Here is a 26,730-nt window from a genome sequence, read left to right on the forward strand (position 1 = left end):
CTGCCAGCATCCATCGCCTTTGAACAAAGCCTTTGACTTTTTAAGGACTTTTAAAAGAAGCCTCTGTTTCTTTGGTGAATGTTACTAATCAGTATTTTAAACTGATGCTTATATCTCATGCATATTCCCCCAAAACACTTACTAGTAACTATTTCTGAGGATACCACAAACAAACCAAAATGGCTGCCATTTCTTTAAATTGAGTTAAGACAACTGACTTCCATGTAGACTATTTACCTTGCTATTCTGACATGCTCTATTGAAAAAATCTTATACATAGGGAGATCGTTTTTTCCTGCTTTATGCAGCTTTGACTGGATCATAGGCTCATTCCTCTGTGTATCATTTTAAGTTACCAGGTACTATAGTTATTGTATAATTATCAAGAAGAAAATGTTGGGTTAATGCTGTTTGATTTTACAATAGAATTCTCTCATCTGTTCAAATATTTTCCAAATCAAGATATAGTTTAGATAATCAAAGAAAAAATCAAATAAAAATGCTCAGAATGAGTGATGGTAAAACTTTACTGACCAATTTTTATACATCTTCTCTCAGTATGAAAAAATATAAATGGAACTGACCACTTGCTACAAAGGATGTTAAAAGATGAGTGGACTCTGCTGTAAAATTCATTTGTTATCCCTTTTTTCATTTTAACACAGACAACTTTGTGTTCCTTATATATGTCGGTACTTATTCAGCAAATTTAAGCAACAGTTACTTTAACTTCAGACATATCAGCAGAAAGCAATAAAAGAAAGATGGACTACCAAGACAGAGAACCATAGCAACCATTCACACATGACTCGGCCAGTTGTATCTTGAATGTTTTATGACCCTAGGATGTTTTCCTTGTGTTTTTAGGTTGCAATTTAAGTAACTTAATTGTGTACAACTTTCCATTGTTGAATAAAATTGAGAATGGAAATGGGGAATGTGTCAAAGAGACAACAACCCGCCCAAATAAAAAACAACAGCAGAGGGTTGAAGCATGTGATCCTCTAGATATCCATTTTGGCAAACTATAAATTGGGTTGCTGTCTCTTTTCTGTTTATTCTAGATCATTTTTATGTACAGGAGACCCTGTTTACAATTTTTTGTTCAATGTTGTGTTGAGTATCTGTTCTTAATTTTTTTATACTTTCTTACAACATTAACGTTAACAATTTTTCGGCTCCAGATTTACTTTTGACAATAATGGTCTCTTTAGAGATTCTTGAGGCAAAAATATTCAAAATCCAAAAATTATCAAAAAAGCTTATAAACCAAAGTGGACAAAAAGTAAAGCTATAGCCCTGCAACCTGCACTTCAGTGAAAAGACAGAATGCATAAAGATTCTAGGTGTTTTTTTACATGCATTGTTATCGCAAGAAAATATTTTCATTTACTCTGTATGTTACAGTTGAAGTTTTAATTAAGTGTATTTTTAAAACTTGTAATGTGTTTTGAGTTTTGGCAGAAAATATACTAGTATATAATAAATAATTTATTTTCATAACAATATAAATGCTCGTCTGCTAGTTGCAGTCATTAACTAAAATTTATCATGTGACTTTTTACTAAAAAATCACTGATCACATGATTTTGATATCACATGCTCTACTTGTTACTATATATAGTTGCATCTCTAATGCCTAACATGAGGAATCAAATTTGGACGGAATAAACTTTTAAAACATTAAAAAAATATAAAAAGAAATTGAAATATGTTAAATATATATATATAAATATTAAGACAAGAAAATAACACATATAAATGCTTCATCTCAAAAATATAAAGCTTTCCCTGTAAAACCATATCAGATCTTCATTCTTATTTTCATTTTATCACAGATAAAAAATATAGAAATTTGTAGAAAAATTAAAATTGGACGGAATGTGTAGTTGGGTTAATTAAATATATAATCTACTAAAAAAATTTCAGTTATTAATACAGTTAAAAGATAAGATACATTTAGTGTTCAAAGCAAAATCTTAAGAACTATAGCGAAGTGTTTAATAATCAACATGTTGAAACGCTATAAAATTGAGACTTGGTCCTCTTTTGAGCTGTCAATTTATAGACAAATGGAAAATCCTACCACTAAATCACTTTTAAAGTATCAAAAACAAGGTATTTTCTAATTTTACTTCAAAAGAATATAAATGTATCCCAAAAAGCACATAAAATAGTTGTTTTAACTGCCATGAGATAACTACTTATATTCTCACCATGGGAACACACTTTTTAGATTCAGTGTGGAGTCGACTAATGCAAGATTTTCCGATTTGACTTTATCATAATTTGACAAGAAATACTGAGAAATTATTGAATATTCATAAATTTTTCCTAATGTTACATCAAATAGATTGAATTTTAGTTCTAAACCTAGCGCCTATATAATTCCAGTTTATTTCATTTTGAACTAATCTACCCTATCTTCAAGTTACGTCTTCAAATGAAAATAATGGATTTTTTTTTTTGCAAAAGCAACATAAAAATATTTGTTATCACATGAATATGTAAAAAAAAACATTGAAAAAAAATGATAATATTGATTGATATAAAAATTAAATGCAATTTCATATTTTCACAATCAATACTGTTTATATTTGCACTCCACTCGCTCAACAACTAACATAAACCAATCGATACATTATTTTATCTCTCTCACAAACCTTGCTGATTTCATTGATCCTGATACTTTATGAATTAATCTTGAAAGTTTTCTTATTGAGATCATCAAATTTTCAGGGATTTTTCAAAGATATTACAAAGCAATTCAAGTAAAATCTAATATTTCTCAATGAAATATGTAACACAGTCCATTGCCAAACAATAGAATACATTGTGAGGCTAATCTTTGTATGGGCATCACAAACTTTATTTCCTTTGATGACTGGTTGACCCACTGCCTTTATTAAGAATATTGGTATATCAATTTAAGAAATAAGAATAACTAAATAAATTAAGTGATTTGAACATTTAAAAATTCTTTTGTTAAAAGTCCAAAAATTGTAATTGTTTTTTTTTGTGTATTCCTAACTTTTAGATACTGCGAATAAATTCCAGATACAATTTTTACACTTTTCTTTTTTCTTTTATTCATATATCAATGAAAATTCCCTGACTGAGTATTGGTCAGATGGTCTCTAGGCAAGATTCTATATATCTCTTAGATTGTCTTTTAGTGGATGTGCAAATCAAGTCATACAGTATAACTGTTAAATAAATAAATAACGCTTAACGTTTAAGAAAAAATTGAAATGAAAAAATTCACAAGTCGAAACAAACATTAATAAATGCATATATAAACCCTGGATTTAAAAATCTATATGTTTGATATGATATTGACATTGAATTTATCAAATTCTGGATAAATCTTATCTCGATTTTCCATTCCGATCTGAAAATATGTTATACAAACTCTTATGAAACTGAGCCAAGTAAAATAAAAATTTAAAATAGCAGATTAGCTCCATGTTTAAATTGGTTTGTTTGAAAGTCAATAAAATTTCGTTCAATAACAAAATTATCAATGGAAAATGAATAATGTAAAGAGGTAAAATATTCATTTAAAAACTTCTCCTAAGTGATCCATTTAGAATTTCTAAAGCACCTCCATGAATTACCAATTCAATTTCAAAATGTCAATGTTTACACACATTTGCACACATATAAAAGCTTGAAATTTCGCACATCTCTGCACAAATCATTTAGGAGAAAAGTCAAATATCTTCACAACATACACATTTACACCTTGCGTACAAATATTTCAATATCACAGTAGGCTTAAAAATCCTAAATCACAGACGATAATAAATAAATAAAATATCTATAAATCTAAAAGATCCTCTCTCAAAGAATCTTTCATCTTCTTTGACATATTTTTCAGCTGACGACCTTGTTTGACAGCTTCGTCTAAGGCATCTTCAATATCTAAATGATCTAAGCGATTACGACGCCTTCTCCCCCTCCTAGGGGCATGACCACCTTCATATTCACTTTCATCGGACATAAATCCATCTTCATCGTTATATGATTGAGGAAATTCGTTGATGCGTACACGTCGTGGAGGGGCTGTATACACTGGTACAATATATTGAGGTGGCTGAGGAGGGGGAGGAGGTTGTGGAAGCGTACGCCTTGGTGGCAGCTGGTAGTTTGATAACCGTTGAATTCTATCACTGATGGCATTAATGTCATCCTGTGTCACCATCCTGCCTGGATACTGAGGATATCCGTTCATCTGTGGCTGAGGATTGGGTGGCACAGGTAATGATCTCATGTAAGGTTGTTGTGGATAGTCATATCCATTTTGTTCATGTACACCATTCTGTACTGGTCCATTGGCTGCTGGTCCAGGTGTAGAAAATCGAACGGGGGATGGTCGATTTTGTACACTTGACACTGGTCGCCTTTCATATGGTGTACCAGTACGAGAACTCTGGCGTGATCTCAAGTCGTTAGGACTATCAGGGCTACCTCCCTTTAAGTTCTTAACATCATCCATTAAGTCACGGAGACGTCCATGACGGGAATTACGGGCGGAGTCACCTTCTGGGAACAATTTTATTCCAGTTTGAGTTCCTTGTTCAGAAATAGTCTGTGTTCCGGCAGTTCCTTGTCTGCCCTCATTTTTCAGAGCTTGAACATCAGACTGAATTGTTTGTAACATGTTTTTCTTCATAGATGTATTAGATATCATTGAATCCTCGGATAGTCCTGGGCTATCATTTAACCCTCGCTGTTGTTTTATTTCTTTAACATCCATCAGAATACTACGTAATAAATCAGCACGGGATCCACGAGAGCCAGTGGATCGTTGGGATGCAATAGACATACGAGATGTCTGCATGGACATATTCCTAGCTAGTCCACTTGTCTGAGTGTGTATTGTTCTTGGTGAGTCATTATCGGGTTCAGTCTGGGTTCTAGCATGACCTGGTGTCTGTGTCATAGTATTACGGAGATCCTCAGGGTTGGCCTGAGGAAATTCTCCTGTTATGTAACTAACAGTTGAATCGTTATCGGAATAACGAGTCATATCTAATCCAAGTGGTGTGCCTCTCATTGTGTCGATTGTTTCGTTTTCTAGTACATTATCAAAACTCGATGCGTGCATAGTATAGTAAGTTTCACCATATCCAGATTCCTCACTTTCCGACTCTAGAGCTGCAGCGGCACCTTTCTTTAAATCATCATTAGATTGATTATGTCGACTGTTGCGAGACCTGGATCTAGGATTTGGTGAAAATGTTCGAGGATGAGAACTACTTGGTCCTCTTTTCTGTGAGTGTCGGCTTTGATTTAGTGACTGGCGACTATGATTCAGTGACTGTCTACTATGATTTAGTGACTGTCGACTATGACTCCTTGATGTACCATGTCTGGAATTAGGCCATTTGAAGACACTGTCATCTCCGTCATCGTCGTCACCACTGTCGTCTGATCCACCAAGTCCAAGTAAATTACGACGACTACCAAACCTGGCTGATGAGTTGGGTGTCTGTGTAGATCTGCAGGGCTTTCTGAACAACTCAGTCTGTAGGTACAATGGGAGGAATGGCAGTTAATTATGTTACCACATCATTTATAAAAACAATCACCAATTACCAAAAAACTAGCATAAAATCACACAACCCCTTATAGCCACACACATCAATAAAAAAAAACAATAAATATAGTCAGAAAGAGCTACAAATGTATGTTTTGTTATCGTTTGGATGAGTTGTTAATTTAATGTTTATTTCTATGTAAAAATTTAAAAGGAATTGTCATTTACCGGTAATTGCTCTATTTTTAAAAGGTCACACTTTTTTTAGCCACACAAACAAGCTAGCCAAGTTAGCAAACGAACCATGTAGTAAAATGGGTTGCTGACTTGCTTTGCATGAAAAAGCCTGAAGTTATCAATAAGAGAAAAGTGTAAAAAAAATAAAAAAATAAATAAGAAGTTAAAATTTACCTGCAAAAATCAGAGGTCACCGTTAAAACAGCACAGGTAAAAATATGATGTGCACAGGTAGAAGATCTAGCTTAGAATGTTAGTATTGGGATTACTACATAGTAAAGTATTGTTTAAAGGAGAGCAATTATTGACACAGTAGTTCTTAATAACCTTATAGTGATCTCATCAAAAAGTTTAAAGAGCCAGGTATTTAAAAACAAGTAAAGTTCTTCATTGATTTATTAGACGTGTATAGACCTGTAATGTATAAAATCCCGCCAGATTTTTAACGTACATATACAGGGGGTTAGAAAATGAAAGCACTACAAAAAGATAGACAGACAGTGGAAGTTATCAGGGGAAAACAAAGGGAGTTAATACATTATACATAGGATAGCAATCTGAATAGTATACATACTTACATTATTAAAACAAAAAATCTGATGTGTATAACTTAATATCTGCCAATTCCTCCAGATTGTACCGGTTTAATTTTATATATATAAACAGCTGTCCGATAGCACGTTAAATGGCCACGTTTATAAACGGTTATCCCAGTCAGACATGACACGGCCTGTTTACCGCAGATTTTTCTATTGGTTTATTAAAACCTAGGTAAGCAGTTTCTTTTTAATCAGAGCCAAGGTGTTTACAAATGTTTAATCCCATAGAAAAGTTTAATTCAAATTGGCATGTCAGAATAGCTGATAGTCTTTTAATACTAGAAAAAAAACTACAATGCATAGCCGCAAGGAAAATACAGATTTGGAACAAAGTGCCTTCTACAATACAGTGCCTTCTAAAAAAAAAATACCTGGGAGAGGAGAAAATATATATATAATTCTGAAATAAGAAACTCTTTTTAATTTTTTTTTTACACATTTTGTGGCTTTTAGAGCATGCAAAGCAAGTGGGCAACAATTCTTTTTTCTCTCAAAAAGTTTGTGAATTAAAAGTACATGTGACCTTACTGTTGTTTTAGTTTTTTAACTGTGATGATGATTTTCAGTTACACCAGTGACCCAACACAATACACAATATTACATGCTACAAACCACAAGATATTAGAAGAGCTACACTACATTTACTGCAATATCTCAACCTATTTTGTCCGTTTTCTTTATTTTTCATTTCTAATTCTTTCTTTTTTTTCCTTCCATCATATCTTTTTTTCTTTAATATAATTTTTTTTCTCTTTAATATAAATTTTTTTTCTTTCACTTAATTTTTCTTTTTATCATACCCTTTATTTCTTCCTTTTGTTTTCTTTATTACTTTTCTTCCAATTTTTTTTTAAACTTCATTTTATTTTTTTGTTTTTTTTTGTTCATTTTTTTCTTCAAACTAACCCTCTGACCTTACTGATTTGGTTAATGTTTTTCAGCTATTCGAAATTTTAAGATATGAAAAAATTCTTTGTAAGCAAAAAATTTTGACCTTAGTTTTAGTCTACTATGGCATTATATAATAATCTTATAATGTTTTAAATATTGCCGAAAGTTAAATTCAATTATTTACTACTAATCACCCCATTTAATCACCATTTAATTCATTCAATCTGTTAAGTTTATAGCTCCTTAGTATTTCAATTAATAATTTAATCTTCCAAAAGCCTTAGTGACTTGAATTTGATGACTTCGGTATAAGTTGAGATATTTGAAGGTTACAAAGGTCAAATGTCTGAACTTACCTTGAGTTGTAGGGACTTCTCCTGGACAGCTACGTCTTCTTTCTCAATCCTTTCCAGTTCTTTGACATAGTTCTCAAGGTCATCGTCCATGGTGTTTTGGGCCTCTTGTAACTCTCGGCTGGCCTGGAGGTTGTTTTCACGGTCCTCCAGTAGGTTCTCTATTTGACCTAGAAGCTCTTCCCAGTCTTCCCTCACTGCTCTCATAACAGGGTCCACAAGGGACGGGTCATGTTGAGTCAGGTCTCTGTATTTGTTCAGGAAACTATCAATGGCTGGGCCTTTAGCTTGAACCTCCTCTCTTAGTGCCTATAAATAAAGGGTTTCCTTCATATTGTGGTATCATTTTTAAGAGGAAAAAACAGCCTTCAGAACAGGATAAAGACACTATGAGGTTCTTGCTACATTTAAAACATTGTGAAAAACATTGATTTTCATTGCACCTTTGAGGCTTTGAAAAATGTTTCTGTCTCTGGTTAAAAATAAAATGTTTCCATTTTTCATTTCATCCAAATTTTGAAAACTAAATGATGGGGAAATTGATTTCCACCTAGTTATATATAGTTATAAATCCTTGTGCATTATCTAATATTCTGCAATTCAGGTGTCAAAATAATATAACTGCATGTAAAATTGTTTCGTCACAATTGCAAGTACTGATAATTATTCTTTCGAATTCATTTTGTGGAATAATGGATTATTTGGCTGTTTGGAACAGCAGGAACTACTTGAATAATTTATCAAATTTTTTATTAAGCTTTTGTTTTCAAAATGTAAAAAATTGTAATAAAAAAAAAGAACATGCACAAATTTCATAGAGAAACCAAAATGAACTCATACATTTATTCATAAAAAACTTAAATATAATCATGAGATTTCAACTATTTTGATTTAAAAAGAAATTTGGTCCTTAGTACCTGTTTTTCCAATTGCATAAATATTCAATTGATTTCCATTAGATTATAAAATATCAATATTTTGTGTTTTCCCAACTTTTAAATAAACATATAATTTAATTTATTGACTGTAATTCCAAATGTTTGTTTAATTTTTAATACAATTGCATAAGGAGCTTATTTCTAGAGAAAATGTTTTGAATAATCATGAAATATTTACTCTAAAAACAATATTTGTAAATCTTTTATATATTTTGGTTAAAATTAAGAAAGTTAAGAAATAAATTTTACAGAAAATATTTCAGTAATACCTTTTTCATTAAAATATAATTAAAACTAACCTGAGCTATAAGTAAAAGAATTCAGAGAAACACAGAGAACATTTCAACCTGTAAGTTTCAAAACTTGTGTTTGATCGATAAGTTAAGGTTTTTTTTTAAACAACAAAAAAAAGATGTTCAAATCCAATAAAAATTTATTTCTTTCTAATCCTAACTATAGAAGTTTATAATTTTAGCACATTTTTCATCTAACATATTTGATTTCTTTTTTACATGGTTATATTAAAGTAAAATTTTTGGATTAAAATGTAAACATGTAGAGGTGCAAGTTATACACATTTTCTTCTCTGATGTATATAAGGCACATTTAACAAAATACTTATTACAAGTAATTAAAGTTCTTTTCTTACACATTTAATCCAGAATGAAATAAAATATGTCAATTTTAAATCATAAATTTTTATTCTCACAAAAAAAAACACTTGAAAGATGAATACATCATTTCTAACTTCATATTGTAATTTTTAATCAAAGAGAGATAACTCTAACTACTTAAAAATGTAAGCTTAATAAACTATCTATGCAGAAAATATAACCAAGAAAGGAATACAAATGTAATAAGAATGTCTCAATGAGAGCCTGATATGCAAGGTTTATTTGTACATACATTCCTTTGAACATACAACCTAGTTCACTTTCAGCAGATATAAATAAAGTACTGTTAAATTTCTTTGAGCAATATAAAGAAAGGGGTAAATTTTATATCTTACAAACAGAAATAATTGAATTTTCTTTCTAAGAAAAAGAACCAAGCAAATTAACTTTGAAATTAATAAATTCCAATTTCTTATATAGTAATAAAAAAGAAAACAAAAGTTCTAGAAAACAGTAACTATTCTACATATCACACACACTATACACATACCTGTAGGTTGGCTATCTCAATTTCAGCAGCTTCAGCGTGAAGTTTGGCGGGTTTTTCTTCCATTTCCTGGAACTCTTCCTGTTTGCTGTGTAACCAGTTACGTAAGTCTCCACGCATTCTGTCAACTAGTTCCCACTGGTGAATGGTGTCTCGAACTGAATCCATTCTTTTCTCAAGCTGTCAACATACATTTATAATTCTATGTGAAAAATGACAATACATATGAAGATGTTTAATTTAGTCCTGATAAATAAAAAGTAAAAGGCCTATTTATTGAAGGTATGGGTATGGGTATGGAGATTCATATACAAAAATATAAAAAAAGAAGAGTAAAGGCTGGTTTATAACTTAAGTTAAGACCTCAACAATGAACTTTAACTCATGTCAAATATTTATCTCAGGAAGGTCACCTTTACTTTAGAATATATATACAGTGAAATCTGTCTATTCTTTAGGGAACCATGTGCAAACTTAAAACCTGTGTAAATTGAACTCTTTTTTCACAACCAAACAGAGAATATCATCCAGTATTAATAGCTTTAACCTATGTCAACAGAAATCTGTATATTATAAACAAATTATTACTACCCAAGGAGTTTCTGATTAGACAGGTATCACTGTATATCTAATATGATTATGTTTATAATGCCTACCTCAGTATTTGCCTCTTTGAATTTGTCCTCTACTTTCTCTGCCTGTTGGTTGACATTAGATTCTTGTTGGGCTTCTTCCTCACTCAGGTTCTCCATACTTCCACCAAGATTCTCACATCGGTGAGCTGCATTGGTCAGCTCTTGTCTCATACCAGACATTCTCTCCCACATAGCCTGGATAAAACAGATAAATTTAAAAAATGTTTATTTCAGAAAGAAGTTTAGCTAACTATTATTTTATAGACATTGGGCTCTTCCCCCTCCTCCCTCTCCCCCCAAAAAATAAATTCATTACCATTAAAAAAAATTAGATAAGGTACTAAATAGTTTCTTTCAAATTCTCAGTTAGGTTAAGGATTAGATCTAAAGTGTGTACAAATGAACAAACACACACACAAAAGAAGGACACCCCTTCTTTGACTTGTTCAAAAAATCCAGTTCAGAAATTGTTTTGATAAAATAGAAAATCTAAACTGTAACATACATTAATGAGACAGCAATCCAAATGACACAAAAAAAATAATCTTCAGTTCAATTCTAAAAATAGCAATTTTGCCAAACATGCACTTCACATATCTGCATGAATCTGAGATTTGAAATTTGATCTGAGGTTTGAAAATTGATCTCAGAGGTTTGAAATTTGAAATTTGATTTGAAACTTCTATAAGAGCTCACCTTTATGTTATCCAGTTTTCTTTGTGCTTCCTGTAGATTATCAGGAACATCTCTATCACAGTCGGCCATCCATTGTGTGAACTCTCCAGTAAGGAATTGCATGTCGTTGTCCAGTAGGTCTTTGTAATCCTGCCATTTCTGTAGAACATCTTGTAATCGATTCTAAGGAAAGAAAAGAGTATTCTGAATAACAAAGCCAATACTGTAAGATATATATTTTTTCATTACAGTTTAATAAGAAAGGGCATAAAAGCATTCCCACTTTGCTCTATAAGTTTCTATTTTTTGCCTTTAAGGATTCAGGTTATAGATTCAGGTAACTATTTTTCCACACACATGCACACCATAATTGATTTGACAAGTTTAAGCATGAATGGGAAAGGATTGAGTATTTATTAAATAAAAGAAAAACTGTATACTGTGCTTGAAAATTTTCATCAGTTCTATGATTCACTATTTCCACTATTATTAAACCTAGCTTTTTTCATATTTAATTTGTAAAATGCTTTACATACATTTGCTTTCACAGAGTATCATTTTCAAAGAAATGTTGTCTCTGAAAATTGACAATTGGTCTTCAAAAGAACAAGTGATACCCATTGCCATGTGCACAAAAGGTTTATGAAATAATCTTAATATGATACTTCAAGGTCAAAAGTTTGGATATGTTTGGATCATAATTATAAACAAAAGGGTAAAAATAACACAAACAGAACTATAAATTAAACATTTAACATCAGTTCTGATTCCAGAAAAATTACAGACCAAAATGTACTGTTTAAAAAGGATTCTGAACTTGTTTAAGCTACAGTATTTAGCAGAATATCAATATAAGCTTACTTACCTTGCATTTATATAAGACAAAATATAATAAAATCAAATTCTCAAGAGAGCAAACATATCTATTATACACAATATGGAGCCTTGTACAAAAAGGCTTAAAAAAAGTTGCAAACAACAATTCAAAGTTATTCAAAGGCGTACAGTACAATATGGTACTTTGACCTTCATCAAAGGTTAAATGTGGTTAATTAAAAATTCTTGATTTTTTTCTTTACATTCAAACAATGATATTTCTTACCTGAAAGCTAACTGATCTTTTTGTTTTTTTATGATTTTTAGAAGCTTTTCCGGACCCCACTTTTTTCAATTTTGTAGAAGACCTCTGTTTCCTCGTTGAGGACTTATTTCCCATTTTTAACAATTAACAGTATACCCTATCTCTAGTTTGTTTATTTTAAATTTCACATAAAATATTTATTGGTACCATTATAAACAAAATTTCTATAGGACAGTAAAGGTACCAGTAATTACAACACGTAAACAATGCATAGTTTGTCTTTAAACCAATTTTGGCATTAGGTGTTATTAGTTTTATGAAAAAGAAACCTCTGATATACTAAATCTAGGTAACATAGTTTCAATAATTGACTATAGATTTTAATTGGTCTATGATCACTTTTCCATGTTCAATGAACCACAAAATATGGACCAAAACGTCATAAATCCATTTAGCATAAATCTAAACAAGAAAGTGACCCAAGTACACGGATGCCCATATGCACTATCATTTTCTATGTTAAGTGGACTGTGAAAATGGGATAAAATCTCTAATTTGGCATTGAAATTAGAAAGATCATATCATAGGGAACATGTTTACTAAGTTTCAAGTTGATCAGACTTCAACTTCATCAAAAACTACCTCAACCAAAAACTTTAACCAGAAACGGGACGGACACACGAACAGACAAATGGAGGGACGAACGAACATTACAACTGAGATGTACAGACAATAATGTAACTTTATAGAAAAGATTGTTGTCTATTAAAAGTAATTCATACCAAACTAACTTCAGCAGAAAACTTAACCATTGAAAATTGGTAAGTAATTCAAAAGTCACTGGAACATGACCTAGGGGACACTGCCTCAAACTGATATGTACTAATAGTAATTTAACTTCATGCAAAATACTGACCAAAACATCAATATGGCATATATCTTTAGAAGTTAACATAAAAATTTAAAATGTTAAACAAGTTTAAAGATGGTGTGACCACAAGTTCATGATTGACCACCTAAACCTAAACTTTTAACCTTATACATGTATAGGGCGTACACATGACTTTCAACTCATTCAATACAAAAACTATCCTGATCACAGGCACGGTATAGGTATCAATGATCAATCTAAATGTTAAAGTCTGACATGTGTAACTTTTTACACACCAATTATAATATACCTTCTTAACAAGGACTATCTCAATATAGGTTACCTTCAGCAAATTAGCAATTATAAAGTTTAACAAGCTTTGTGGTCAACCCAATTGTCTCTCCTTGTATATAGAAGTCACTTAGGCAAAGAAAAGGCACAAGAAAGACATTCTAGTATAAAAATTATATATGTGTTTGTACAAGACACATTGTTTTGAGATGTTGCATATGCCAAATATCAAAGCCAATTTTAAAAGATACAAAAGTTCCAACAAGTCATTTATTTAAGCTTGAGAAGAAAGATCAAGGTCAGAGAACATCTGCAATAGTATGTGACAAATTGCCTTAAGACTATATAATAACATGCCAAGTATCAAAAGCCAATGTCAATGGATACACAGTTACAAGGCCATATAAAAACATGCAATAAGATACCAAGGGGTAATACCATATCACAATATGAGAAATGCAGACCTATTACAGCTTATATATATACCATGGTCAAAAGGAAGAACGAGTTTTAAAGACAACAGCCCACAATTAATGAAGTATAAATTTATGGAAAGCTGAACACCTACCTGATCAACAACAATGCACACACTTCCATGTCTTGCCTGCTTTATAGATCATGATAATAAATCTTTTCAGATAAATATTTTACTACAAGTATCACATAATCTTAACATTATTGGCTATCCATTTAATAGGGTCAAGGTCAGATGAATAGTGCCATACAGACACATACCCATAAAAAAAAGTTCTTACACCAAATATATGTAATCTACTGCTTATTGTATCTGAGAAACTGATCTTACCGCAAAAAAATTAATATAAGACTAATGATGGTGAAAATGAGTTCATGGTCAGATAAACCATGCCAAATAGACAAATACAATCTTTCCATACACAAATATCTATTTGACCTATTGCTTATATTACCTAATATTACCTATATGGTATGGGGTTAACCACTTAAACTTAACATTGATCAATGAATCATGAAAATCAGACTAATTCTGCTTGACAGAAATGCGCATCTTGCAATCATTCTATTCACCAAATATAGTGACATATTGCTTATAGTCTCTGAGATATGGTCTTTACCATGAAAACGTAATTTTGACCACTGATCAATTAAATTAGTTCAATGGCAGAAGGACATGAAGACCTTAATTGCAAGGATCCCACATATCAAATATTGTTACTCTATCAATTTTCTAAGTAGTTGCAGAAATGAGGTCAAGGCCAACTTAAATTTGTACATCAGGAATATGTATATAAGTTAAGAAGTATCCAGATCTTCTACCCTTAGAAATGTTTTATACAAAATGTTTCCAAAACTGCAGGAAAACATCCACATGTCTTGCACTGTATGGCCAAATCTGTAAGTCTTAGTAGTTAAGATAATAACTGTGGGCACAATATATGAACAAGAAAGAAAAGCAGTCTCAATAAACAATCTCCATTGGAGCATGAAAATGAGATCAACCATCAAGGTAAAAAGACATGTCCTATTGACATAGGTACACATGGTTATAGGTAAACATAAATAACCAGAAATACTTAACCTGTCGTACAGTTGATGAGAAAGACTTATTCTTAAACAAGAGTTCACATGCTGAAATGTCTCGCCTTCTTTACTAATCATTGATATTATGTTGCTAGTCCTAAATATAAAGCTTTACTACACAACTATCACATAAACTTAACAGGATCCAAGAAAATGGGGTCAAGGTCAAATAAACCAAACAAGAAATACATGTACACCTTAAAAACATTCAAAACACTAAATATAGTTGACTTATTGCTTATAGTTTCTTAGAAACAGACTTATACAAAAAAAACTAAAAATTGACCAATGAACCATGAAATTAAGTTCAAGGTCAGATGAACCATGCCAGGCAGACATGTACAGCTTACAATTCTTCTATACAACAAATATAGTTGACCTATTGTTTACAGTTTAAGAAAAACATACCAAAACACAAAAACGTAACACTGAGCAATGAACCTTGAAAATGAGGTCAAGGTCAAATAAAACCTGTGAGACTGACATGCACATCATAAAATATTTCCATACACCAAAAATAGTTGACCTATAGCATATAGTGTTAGAAAAAAAGACCAAGTCTCAAAAACTTAACTTTGACCACTGAACCACAAAAATAAGGTCAGGGTCAATTGACACCTGCCAGCTAGACATGTACACCTTACAATCATTCAATACACCAAATATATTAAACCTATTGCATACAGTATGAGAAAAACAGACCAAAACATAAACACTTAACTATAACCATTGAACCATGAAATTGAGGTTGAGGTCAGATGACACCTGCCAGTTGGACATGTACACCTTACATACTAGACCTATTGCTTATAGTATCTCAGATATGGACTTGACCACCAAAACTTAACCTTGTTCACTGATATATGAAATGAGGTCAAGGTCAAGTGAAAACTGTCTGACGGGCACGAGGACCTTGCAAGGCACATTGCATACCAATTATAGTTAACCTATTTCTCTTAATAAGAGAGAAATTAACATTACAATTTTTTTTTCAAGTAGTCACTGAACCATGAAAATGAGGTCAAGGACAATGGACATGTGACAGAGGTAAACTTCGTAATACAAAGTATGAAGCATCCAGGTCTTCCACCATCTAAAATATTAAGCTTTTAAGAAATTAGCTAATGCTGCCTCACTACCTCTATGTTGAGCTTTCTGCGACTTAGGCTCGGCAAAAATTAATCTTACTGCGAGAAAATGAAGTGAAGACCAAGGCCATGTGACATCATTATGTCTCCACAATAAGCCAGTTAACAAGTACTTGCAGACAAGGTCTTGCTAAAAGTGGACCATATACAACTTTAATTTGTGTCTGTGACGAAAAAAGGGATGAAGCTATTTTAAATAACAAACATTTATCAGTTACAGGCACCTTTCTTCCCCCTCAATTTTCTAAGTATCAGGTGACTTTCATAAATACAAGTGCTAATGCATACATTTTTGACTCAATTCAAACATATTTTGGCAATGTGGCCAGGAGGGTAACACAACATTTTAATGAAAATAAGATGTGGTATGTTTGCCAATGAGACATCAATCCTCAAAAGACAAAAAGGATATTGACTTTCGCAACTATAGGTCACTATACCGTCTTCCATAATGAGCAACATTCATACATCATGGCAAATTTTAAAAGGTTCAGACATGACAAAATATTAAACAATTCAAACAAGAAAACCAACAGCCTGATTTGTGTACAAAACAACAAACAGAAAATAAACAACTACTGGTATAACAAGAGTGCACACGCTGAAATGTCTCGCCTTCTATACTAATCATTGATATTATGTTGATAGTCCTAAGTATAAAGCTTAGTTTTATTACAACTGTCTCATAAACTTAACATTAACCAAGATAACTAAACAAAGACCAATGAATCTTGAAAATGAGGTCAAGGTCAGATGAACCATGCCAGACAGACATGTACAGCTAACAATGCTTCTATATAACATATATAGTTGACCCATTACTGATAGTTTAAGAAAAATAGACCAAAACACAAAAACTTAACACTGTGCAATGAACCGTGAAAATGAGGTCACCGTCAAATAAAACCTGCGCGACTGACATACATAAAATATTTCCATACACCAAATATAGTTGACCTATGACATACAGTATTAGATAAAAAGACCAAAACTCAAAAACTTAACTTTGACCACTGAACCATGAAAATGAGGTCAAGGTCACATGACATCTGCCCGCTAGACATGTACACCTTACCATCATTCCATACAACAAATATAGTAGACCTATTGCATATAGTATGAGAAAAACAGACCAAAACACAAAAATTGAACTATAACCACTGAACCATGAAAATGAGGTCAAGGTTAGATGACACCTGCCAGTTAGACATGTACACCTTACAGTCCTTCCATACACCGAATATACTAGCCCTATGGCTTATAGTATCTGAGATATGGACTTGACCACCAAAACTTAACCTTGATCACTGATCCATGAAATGAGGCCAAGGTCAAGTGAAAACTGTCTGACAGACATGAGGACCTTGCAAGGTACGCACATACCAAATATAGTTATCCTATTACTTAAAATAAGAGAGAATTCAACATTACAAAAAATTTGAACTTTTTTTTCAAGTGGTCACTGAACCATGAAAATGAGGTCAAGGACATTGGACATGTGACTGACGGAAACTTCGTAACATGAAGCATCTATATACAAAGTATGAAGCATCCAGGTCTTCCACCTTCTGAAATATAAAGCTTTTAAGAAGTGAGCTAACACCGCCGCCGCCGTAGCCGCCGCCGGATCACTATCCCTATGTCGAGCTTTCTGCAACAAAAGTTGCAGGCTCGACAATAAACAACAACCTACGATAACCACGGGATTACAGGCTCCTGCTTTTTGGACAGGCTTGTATGGTAAAATTAAGAATGGAAATGGGGAATGTGCCAAAGAGACAACAACCCAACCATAGAGCAGACAACAGCAGAAGGTCACCAACAGGTCTTCAATGCAACGAGAAATACCCGCACCCGGAGGCATCCTTCAACTGGCCCCTAAACAAATATATACTAGTTCAGTGAAAATGAACTTTTATCTCTTGTGAAACAACGAATCATTTCTGTCAGATTTACTTTGATGTATTTCCACATTTTTTGTCTTGCAAGACACAAATAAGTTGATATAAGATTAGGACCGTCTTAGTCATTTGATTATTTTTTGTATTTTGTAAATGAATTATGACTGAGAGTTACGGAACTTGAAATAAAGGGTGGGCAGTGGAGTTAAAGTCCTGAGTAGTGAGGAGTAATAAAGAGGAATCTGGGAAATACAGAAAAGGGAACTGGTTGACATAGTGAAAGTTGAACTCAGACACATACATGTGATGGACTGTGAAACTCAGATCAGGAGATTTGGAAAATTTGGTCAGGAGAGACAATTTGGTATCAGCTGAAATGAAGTATTTGTAAACAAGAATGTGTCCACAGTACACGGATGCCCCACTCACACTATCATTTTTTATGTTCAGTGGACCATGAAATTGGAGTCAAAAATCTAATTTGGCATTGAAATTAGAAATATCATATCATAAGGAACATGTGTACTAAGTTTCAAGTACATCAATCCTCAAAAGACAAAAAGGATATTGACTTTTGCAACTATAGGTCACTATACCGTCTTCCATAATGAGCAACATTCATACATCATGGCAAATTTTAAAAGGTTCAGACATGACAAAATATTAAACAATTCAAACAAGAAAACCAACAGCCTGATTTGTGTACAAAACAACAAACAGAAAATAAACAACTACTGGTATAATAAACAACAACCTACGATAACCACGGGATTACAGGCTCCTGCTTTTTGGACAGGCTTGTATGGTAAAATTAAGAATGGAAATGGGGAATGTGCCAAAGAGACAACAACCCAACCATAGAGCAGACAACAGCAGAAGGTCACCAACAGGTCTTCAATGCAACGAGAAATACCCGCACCCGGAGGCATCCTTCAACTGGCCCCTAAACAAATATATACTAGTTCAGTGAAAATGAACTTTTATCTCTTGTGAAACAACGAATCATTTCTGTCAGATTTACTTTGATGTATTTCCACATTTTTTGTCTTGCAAGACACAAATAAGTTGATATAAGATTAGGACCGTCTTAGTCATTTGATTATTTTTTGTATTTTGTAAATGAATTATGACTGAGAGTTACGGAACTTGAAATAAAGGGTGGGCAGTGGAGTTAAAGTCCTGAGTAGTGAGGAGTAATAAAGAGGAATCTGGGAAATACAGAAAAGGGAACTGGTTGACATAGTGAAAGTTGAACTCAGACACATACATGTGATGGACTGTGAAACTCAGATCAGGAGATTTGGAAAATTTGGTCAGGAGAGACAATTTGGTATCAGCTGAAATGAAGTATTTGTAAACAAGAATGTGTCCACAGTACACGGATGCCCCACTCACACTATCATTTTTTATGTTCAGTGGACCATGAAATTGGAGTCAAAAATCTAATTTGGCATTGAAATTAGAAAGATCATATCATAAGGAACATGTGTACTAAGTTTCAAGTTGATTGGACTTCAACTTCATAAAAAACTACCTTGACCAAAAACTTTAACCTGAAAATTGCACTTTCATTTTCTATGTTCAGTGGACCATGAAATAGGGGTCAAAATTCTAATTTGGTATTAAAATTAGAAAGATCATATCATAGGGAACATGTATACTAGGTTTCAAGTTGATTGGACTTCAACTTCTTCAAAAACTACCTTGACCAAAAACATTAACCTGAAGTGGGACAGACGAACCAACTAATGAACGAACGGATGGACAAAAGGATGCACAGACCAGAAAACATAATGCCCTTATACTATCGTAAGTGGGCATACATGGGGCATAAAAAATGTGAAATACCGGTACTAAACTATTATAAAAGAAGGCTATGTTCTGATCAAAGTTTGCGTATATACTATGGGTAAATATCACTGAAAATTAGTAGGTAGTTCCTATTAATTTGAACTTTGGTTGCTTGTTTTCTTTCTTAGAATTGTTTTGGAGTTTCACAAAATTTGGTGAGGAAACTTGTTAAGAGTTGGAAACAAAAAATTGATGATTTCTAAGTTGTATAGAACATAACTCTAGAAGGATAAGCAACTCTCTACCCAAATTTGATCTGGGTCCATGAAGTTTTGGTTCTTAGTTTTGCGTATGTTTTTTAAAAATTAAATTTGGATGAGCAAAACTTAGAGTAAAGGTTAGGAAACAAAAATCGGCAAATTTCCAAGTTGTAAAGGGCGAAACTCTAGAATGGTAAGTGACTCACTACCCTAATTTGATCTTGAGTAAAGGTGTGGAAACAAAAATGGGCAAATTTCCAAGTTGAAAGAGTTAAACTCTAGAACGGTAAGTGACTCACTACCCAAATTTGATCTTGGTCTGTGAGTTTTGGTTCTTAGTATTGTGTAATTTGTGTTGTACACTCTTTCTTTTCAGTCAATATGGTAATAAAATCATAATAAGAAACACAGTAAATTGTAATCTCAACATTTTATTTGAGTTAATTATATAAAAAAACATTAAAAACAGCTCGACAATCCTGGTGTCGAAGCCTTAATAATAGCTGCTACAAATCACTACGTTCTTGTGTAAACATTATACATCTATAATTAACTATTGAGCATATCAAAATGGCAATAAAAAAAACCGCTTGGTGTATAAATAATGGACGGAAATGTGTTGTTTTCATTTTGGCTTAACAACAAGGAATGTTCAGAACTACTGACATCACAGATGTATGTAAATATCAGAAAAATGAAATTGTGGGTAAAAATACATTTTGAATATCTTTCAATAGATGGTAAAAGTGGAGAACTGAAAATATTCCGAATTTAAGCATGGAGCGAAATTTTTTCCACACATTTCACACTTTTCTGAATTTACAAATAAAATGTTACAAAACAGTAACAAAGTATGCTTTCAGGTATAACAACAACAAAAATAATTGAAAAAGGAAAAAAATTTCCCGCTTGAAAAAAAATCTCAATGTCTGATTTAATGAAAACAACCTATGATAAATATGTTCTTCAACTGTATCATTTTGCCGATCACTTATCATTATTAGTAAAGAGATTCACACAATTTTTAAAAGTTAGAGATTCTTAAAAATATTAAAAACACTGCATACAAATCTAAAATTAGACCTGCCTATAAAATCTACTGAATACTGAGTTTGAATATAAGACTGAAGCTGAAGATCAACAATTTTCCTGAAAGGCCTGTTAAATTAGGGATAATTATAAGGAAAAGGCTTAGATTCTTATTTAACAAGGTTCTGATACTTTGAGGTTCCAGGATCATTTCAGACATCTCCAGTGATTGTTTTTTTTTTTAGATATACCAACTTTACCACATAAAACGTGGAAAAAGCAATGAAAATAAATTACTGTTGAACAACCTTTATCAGCTGATAAATTTAAGATGTTAAACATGTAATGTTTATAAAATCCAAATAAACAATGAATTATTTCACAAATATCTTCAACATTCCTGAACATTTTTTTCCTCACATAAAATTTCAATTTGTTTTCCATTTAACAAAAATTGACAAAAAAATATCAATTAACCTTCGGTTTCCCCCTTGCCTATTTAGAAACTGTATACTTTCAATACCTATATGATAAATATGACTTGGTCACATCCAATTGATCTCTCACTTTTCATAATGGTTTTAATATCATTTCAAACACAAGCAATCATACAGATACAGAGTGAGTGTGGTTATACGAATCAATTAGAGCATTTATTAGATACAAATGATTTAAAAACACTTATGATTGTAATTTAAAATTATTAAAAATGTTAATTATTATTTAGCTTAAACACGGACCACATATATTTAGTCTAGGGAAAAAAAAACCAAATGGCTGATCAGGATGCAATCATATGTTTTGTTTCATTTCATTGTTTAACAGCACAACAAATAGGAATAATTCCTCAAATTTTGTTTTCCCAAATAACATTCATTCAAGTGAAACAAAGATTTGAACCATTTCATGAAGGTAGATATATCTATTCCAAGAAGAAAACTACACAATATTGTTAATCAAAACAAAAATAAGAAAAAGGCAATAGTATCTTACAAAAAATAAACTCAAAAATATAATGTTTTGATAGTTTTTCTTTTTTGAAATGATGAATAAATACTGAATTTCTATATATCTTTTGCATATTCAAAATAATTCCAAAACCTAAAAGAATATATATATGCATATAAAACAATATTAAATCTAGATTATATGTGTTATAATTATTTATAAACATAAATTTCCAAACCCACAGGTGAATTGTGGCCCTTTGCTGCTAAAGTTTGTGTAGAAAGGAAAGGGGAGATAATTGAACAAGGGAAATAACTGAGTAACACACATGCATCATTGAAACCATGCACATAATACACGAATAAGTAAAGAAAAAGGCAGTTAGAAAATACACAGCAGGTCAAGTTAAGGAGTTATTGATATATGTATATATTAAAAGAAATGATACAATTGTTGCAGAACATATTCTCTCTCTCATACATGTACATGTATATTTCAAAATTACATATAAATGAAAATAATTAATAATACTGTGTATAAAATCAAAGTTCTCATAAAACAGTTAAAAATGGATTTGAAGAATTAATTAAAAAATACATTTACATAAAAAGACACATTTCTGAAAGCACCAAGTAACAAATACGGATGGAATGATTTGGTATCACAGATAACGTATAAATAACAAGTAGTGAACATTCACATAAATAAATAGAAATAAATATGTAAACAATATAATGCTAGCAAGTTTGTTTCCAACACTACAAATCTAAAACTAGCGACATAATGGCACAATTCATTAGAAACTATTTTATGACTGTCAGAACTAAATATAACTGGCAAGGAAAAATGGTCCACTTCATGTTGAAGTCTTCCGATCGATAGTCTTTCTATTAAAGTTGTAGAGGCTGGATATATAGGTCATTGTGATCCATGAGACTAGTACCAATATAGATCAATGTGATCGAGAACGACCTGAAGAAAGAGGAAAATTCCAATTTTCACACAAATTGCCAAACAAGTCACCACAAACATAATCACTTAGTAATTTTTTACACGAAAAAAAATCAAATTAATTAAACAAATTATTATTAAAAAAACAAATTTTTCAATGAAAATCGTAGACTAACTGTTATGTTTCCGTCACCAGAAAATTCAACTACAAAGTTATATATAAGTGCAGTGCCAGTACACACCAGTGTAACTTGAAGTAACCTTGAACGGAGAATTATAATAACTGGTGGCTTTGGCCAAATAAATAATACAAAATAAAAACTCTTACTACTTTTGAAACTGATATCTATTAGAAGGCTAAAATGTCAAAGGATGGTCAAAAATTGAGGTCTTGCAGAGTTAAGTTGGTCAAAGTTAGATATGAAATGACAAAAAAAAATGATTTCAAATGTTATTGTCACACTCAACATTCAGTGTTTTCAAATATTAAGTAATGTTAGATGAAAAACACAACTTAAGAATATAGAATAGACACAAAATGAAAATGTTGATTCAAACTGTAAAAATATATGGAATTTTGATCCAAAATGATGTATAACTTTAACTCACTGATTTCTATATTGAAGTTTATTTTTATGGATGTTGGCAAAGATTCAAAATAACACCATTTTTATAAAAGAAGTTCCTTTAAGGTGGTACCTAACACTACAGGGAGATAACTCTGTAAAATCAGCTAAACGTTTTAATTAATTTGTGTTGTAAAGGGGATATTGAGCTTCTCAATTATCAAAATTGGTGTTTGTCAAACTGCTATATAACCAGTGTAATTTTTCTGATAAAATGGTTGGTTCAAAATTTTTGAAAATTTGTATATTTTGGTTAAAGGATCAAAGTAAATACTTTGTCAAAATTTTATGAAAATTAAACGAGCCAAATTAATTTTAGTGAAAGTGTTGGGTACCACCTTAAATAGAACATTAATAAAATATCAAAATTATATACCAAAAAAATAGGCTGGTGTGCTGTGTCTGCTTTTCAGATTAAAGCATTTCATAATAATGAAATGAATGTTAAAATGTGTGAAAATACAGCTTCCAAATTTTATAAAGATGAATTTCTTAACTTTCTTCTGAAAACTGACAGATTATATTCCCCCTTTCCTTTGGTGTTGTGTAGTTTTGTGTGTTCTCTACACACTCGACAATAAAATTATCCCCAAAGTAAATTGATCTTTAGAGCTAGTTTCCTTATGCTTGTAGATTAGGACTTTCGTTGGCTTGCTTGCTTTGTAATTGTAATGAATATTGACATCTGCAAACACTATATAATAGGCAGAGTTAAACCTGTATACATTATACTTAAATCTGTTTGGGTGTTGTCCAATTGTACATGTAAACATTACAAGACAATGTTAGTACAGGTTTAACTCCACTTCATCCATATATATATGTTTTGCAGATATCAATCTTAATTACAATGCTCCAGCAAATGTTTATACAAACAAAGTAAGCAAGTCGACCAAAGTCTTAACCTACAAGCAATAGGAAATTAGCTCTTAAGCAGATCAAAATTTGACAACAGGAAATACAAGGGGGAAAAAACTTACAAACAGATTGGATTGGCTTTTGAAATTGTGTCAAGTTTAGAATCTAAAAAATACATCAATAGTGGAGTAAGAGAAAGTGCTATCAAAGACCCAAAAGAATGTTTTCATAAAACAGCCAAAATATTTTTTTTGATTGGAAAATTGCATGATGATGTCTTAATACAAAACTGATTGCTGTTATCTGGACATAAAGGAAGGAATGATCAATGATACAAAATGATGACACAAAGACAACAATGTCCACCCCCACAAAAAAATTTAATGAGTGAAAAAACATACATGATAAATGATAAAAGGCAATCTGATAAAAATAAAGATCCTGTGTCGAAGCTTTGGTTACATGAATCTGACAACATCCAATTTTACTTATAGTTCTTGGCAATTATTTCAGTATGCATGAAATTTCTGACTTCAAAATTTTGGAGGTGTGTATTAAACTGACAAAACAAGAGGATCCTGAAAGGTCTTTAAAACAGAGTGTAGAATGTAGCATTTTCATATCCTTGTAAGCAAATCTTTAACACAGGATCTGTATTTTAATCAGATTGGATAAAAGGAAGAGTATAAGATAGCAGATAAGAATGAAAAATGAAAGACAATCAATGAAGTTATGATGAATGGATAGATTTTACTCTGGGAATCGCAAAAAAAAATAAAAATGGTGGCTTTATTTCCATGTTGTATAAAATGTATTCAGACCATAAAAATATCTCCCTTCAGAAAAATATACAGTACAATATTCACAAATAACATCAATTCACTCATGTACATAAAAAACACACACATGCTCTCATACATTCATGCACTGATAGAAAATAGGAGAAATAAAGACAGAAAAAAGTTAAAATCTACTGAACTTTTGACCATCCTTGCATATGTCCTTCTAATAATGGTTAGTACTAAAACAGGTCTAAAGGTAGATAAAAGCAGCTTGTGTAAGACATGGGCCAATTCACCTGTAGGTCTAAATTCTATGCTTCTATAGTCCCTCAAAATGTTAGACTATATTTATACTACGTTTGAAAGAGATTAGTTTTTTTTATATATCTAATTACAAAATGCACTTTTTTATAGATAAATTTTTGAATCTACTTTTATGAAAAAAATTTAAGCAAAAGATTTAAACAATTTATCCAATTACTACTTAAAACATATTTCAGAATTTAACATTAATCAATTCTATTGCATTCTCTTTATTTTTATTGTCATTTTAGTGTTTTATCAAACAAGACTATATATAGCAAATGAAAAGAAATGTTCCTACCTTGATTTGTTCTGCAGTTGATTGTAAATTGAGGTAACTCTCTTCTAAGTTTCGTAACTGTGATTGTATTTGTGATGCCATTTTAGGAACTCTGCAGTTGTCTTCTGCTAGATGACGACCTTTCTTGTTAACCATATCCAAGGTCATTCTATAATCTTCTATATCTCTTATGAGAGCCTGCAAAAAGAATAAGCCATTCATTTTTAACATTAATTGTCAAATGAACAATGAAAATCACTGTTTTAGAGGATCTTGAAGCATAATGAAAATTGCATTAATTTTGTTTTTTTAAGTTCCTCCATTATTAAATATTTAACTGAAGTCAAACACTTCAACATTGATACTCAAGGTCTTGAAAAGTTAAGAAAACAAATTCCTTTATTCAAATAAGAACTTTGTTTAGACTTTCTCTATTACCTGGTAAATAAAAAGTATAAAATTAACCCCCCTTTTTCAAAAGGTTTTCTTGAAAGTGGAAAACTATGCCTATTTCAATATAATCTTCAAAAGGTCTTAAAATAGAAACTAACCCTGTGTTTGTCTAGTTGTCTTTGTGTGATTTCCATGGAGCTGACATTGAGGGAATTATGGGACATGAGTTTGAATGACGTCTGCAACAACCATTTCTCACTATCTTGTTGAGCTTCATGGAAGTCCAAATGATCATGGTAAGCTCTGTCTAATTTAGCCACTATTTCCTAGAAATAAATAAAATGTGTGTTTTAAATATCGATTATCAAGATATAAATTTTGAAAGTCTGCAAACCTTCCTAATCTGCAATTTGCATATTGGTACAATATAAATTTTAGACCTAGTAGTAATACTTGTGCATAAAGTGATCTCTGTGTAAACTTAATATATTTGTAACCTGAAATTCATGCATTAGGAAACTGAACTGACCTTACCTAAGTTCTTCATTGATGAAGGTGGTGTTTGGTTTAGAAATCTTTCATAGTATATTTGTCTAAAATTATCCCCATTATCATTAATTTGTGAA

At 31.6% G+C, this 26,730-nt stretch overlaps 2 protein-coding genes across 3 annotated transcripts in view; both read right to left on the bottom strand.

Annotated features, from left to right (window-relative positions):
* LOC139516150 (nesprin-1-like) overlaps positions 1–26,730 on the bottom strand; it is a 246,966-nt gene that overhangs the window by 104,659 nt on the left and 115,577 nt on the right. Inside the window, exons 82-87 of the mRNA XM_071306037.1 lie at positions 26,263–26,430; positions 25,733–25,909; positions 11,053–11,214; positions 10,378–10,551; positions 9,725–9,901; positions 7,626–7,931 (exon numbers count right to left, since the gene is read on the bottom strand). Of these exons, the coding sequence (XP_071162138.1) occupies positions 7,626–7,931; positions 9,725–9,901; positions 10,378–10,551; positions 11,053–11,214; positions 25,733–25,909; positions 26,263–26,430 (1,164 nt within the window). The remainder of the gene's footprint in view (positions 1–7,625; positions 7,932–9,724; positions 9,902–10,377; positions 10,552–11,052; positions 11,215–25,732; positions 25,910–26,262; positions 26,431–26,730) is intronic.
* LOC139516151 (uncharacterized) lies at positions 1,479–6,515 on the bottom strand. Of its 2 annotated transcripts, none has more exons than XM_071306038.1 (2): positions 6,358–6,515; positions 1,479–5,530 (listed from the first exon to the last, which is right to left on the bottom strand). In XM_071306038.1, exon 2 carries the CDS (start codon positions 5,108–5,110, stop codon positions 3,821–3,823), a length of 1,290 nt encoding a protein of 429 aa, XP_071162139.1. In that variant the 5' UTR covers positions 5,111–5,530; positions 6,358–6,515; the 3' UTR covers positions 1,479–3,820. The 2 variants fall into 2 exon arrangements, with proteins under 2 accessions (XP_071162139.1, XP_071162140.1); XM_071306039.1 differs by lacking the exon at positions 6,358–6,515 and adding an exon at positions 5,954–6,067.

The sequence above is a fragment of the Mytilus edulis genome, chromosome 3 (genome assembly GCF_963676685.1).
Source record: "Mytilus edulis chromosome 3, xbMytEdul2.2, whole genome shotgun sequence".
Classification (NCBI taxonomy): Eukaryota; Metazoa; Mollusca; class Bivalvia; order Mytilida; family Mytilidae; genus Mytilus; species Mytilus edulis.

Bases quoted from the DNA above. Each gene is read 5' to 3' on its own strand.
- LOC139516151 (XM_071306038.1), bottom strand. From the start codon at position 5,110: ATGCACGCATCGAGTTTTGATAATGTACTAGAAAACGAAACAATCGAC.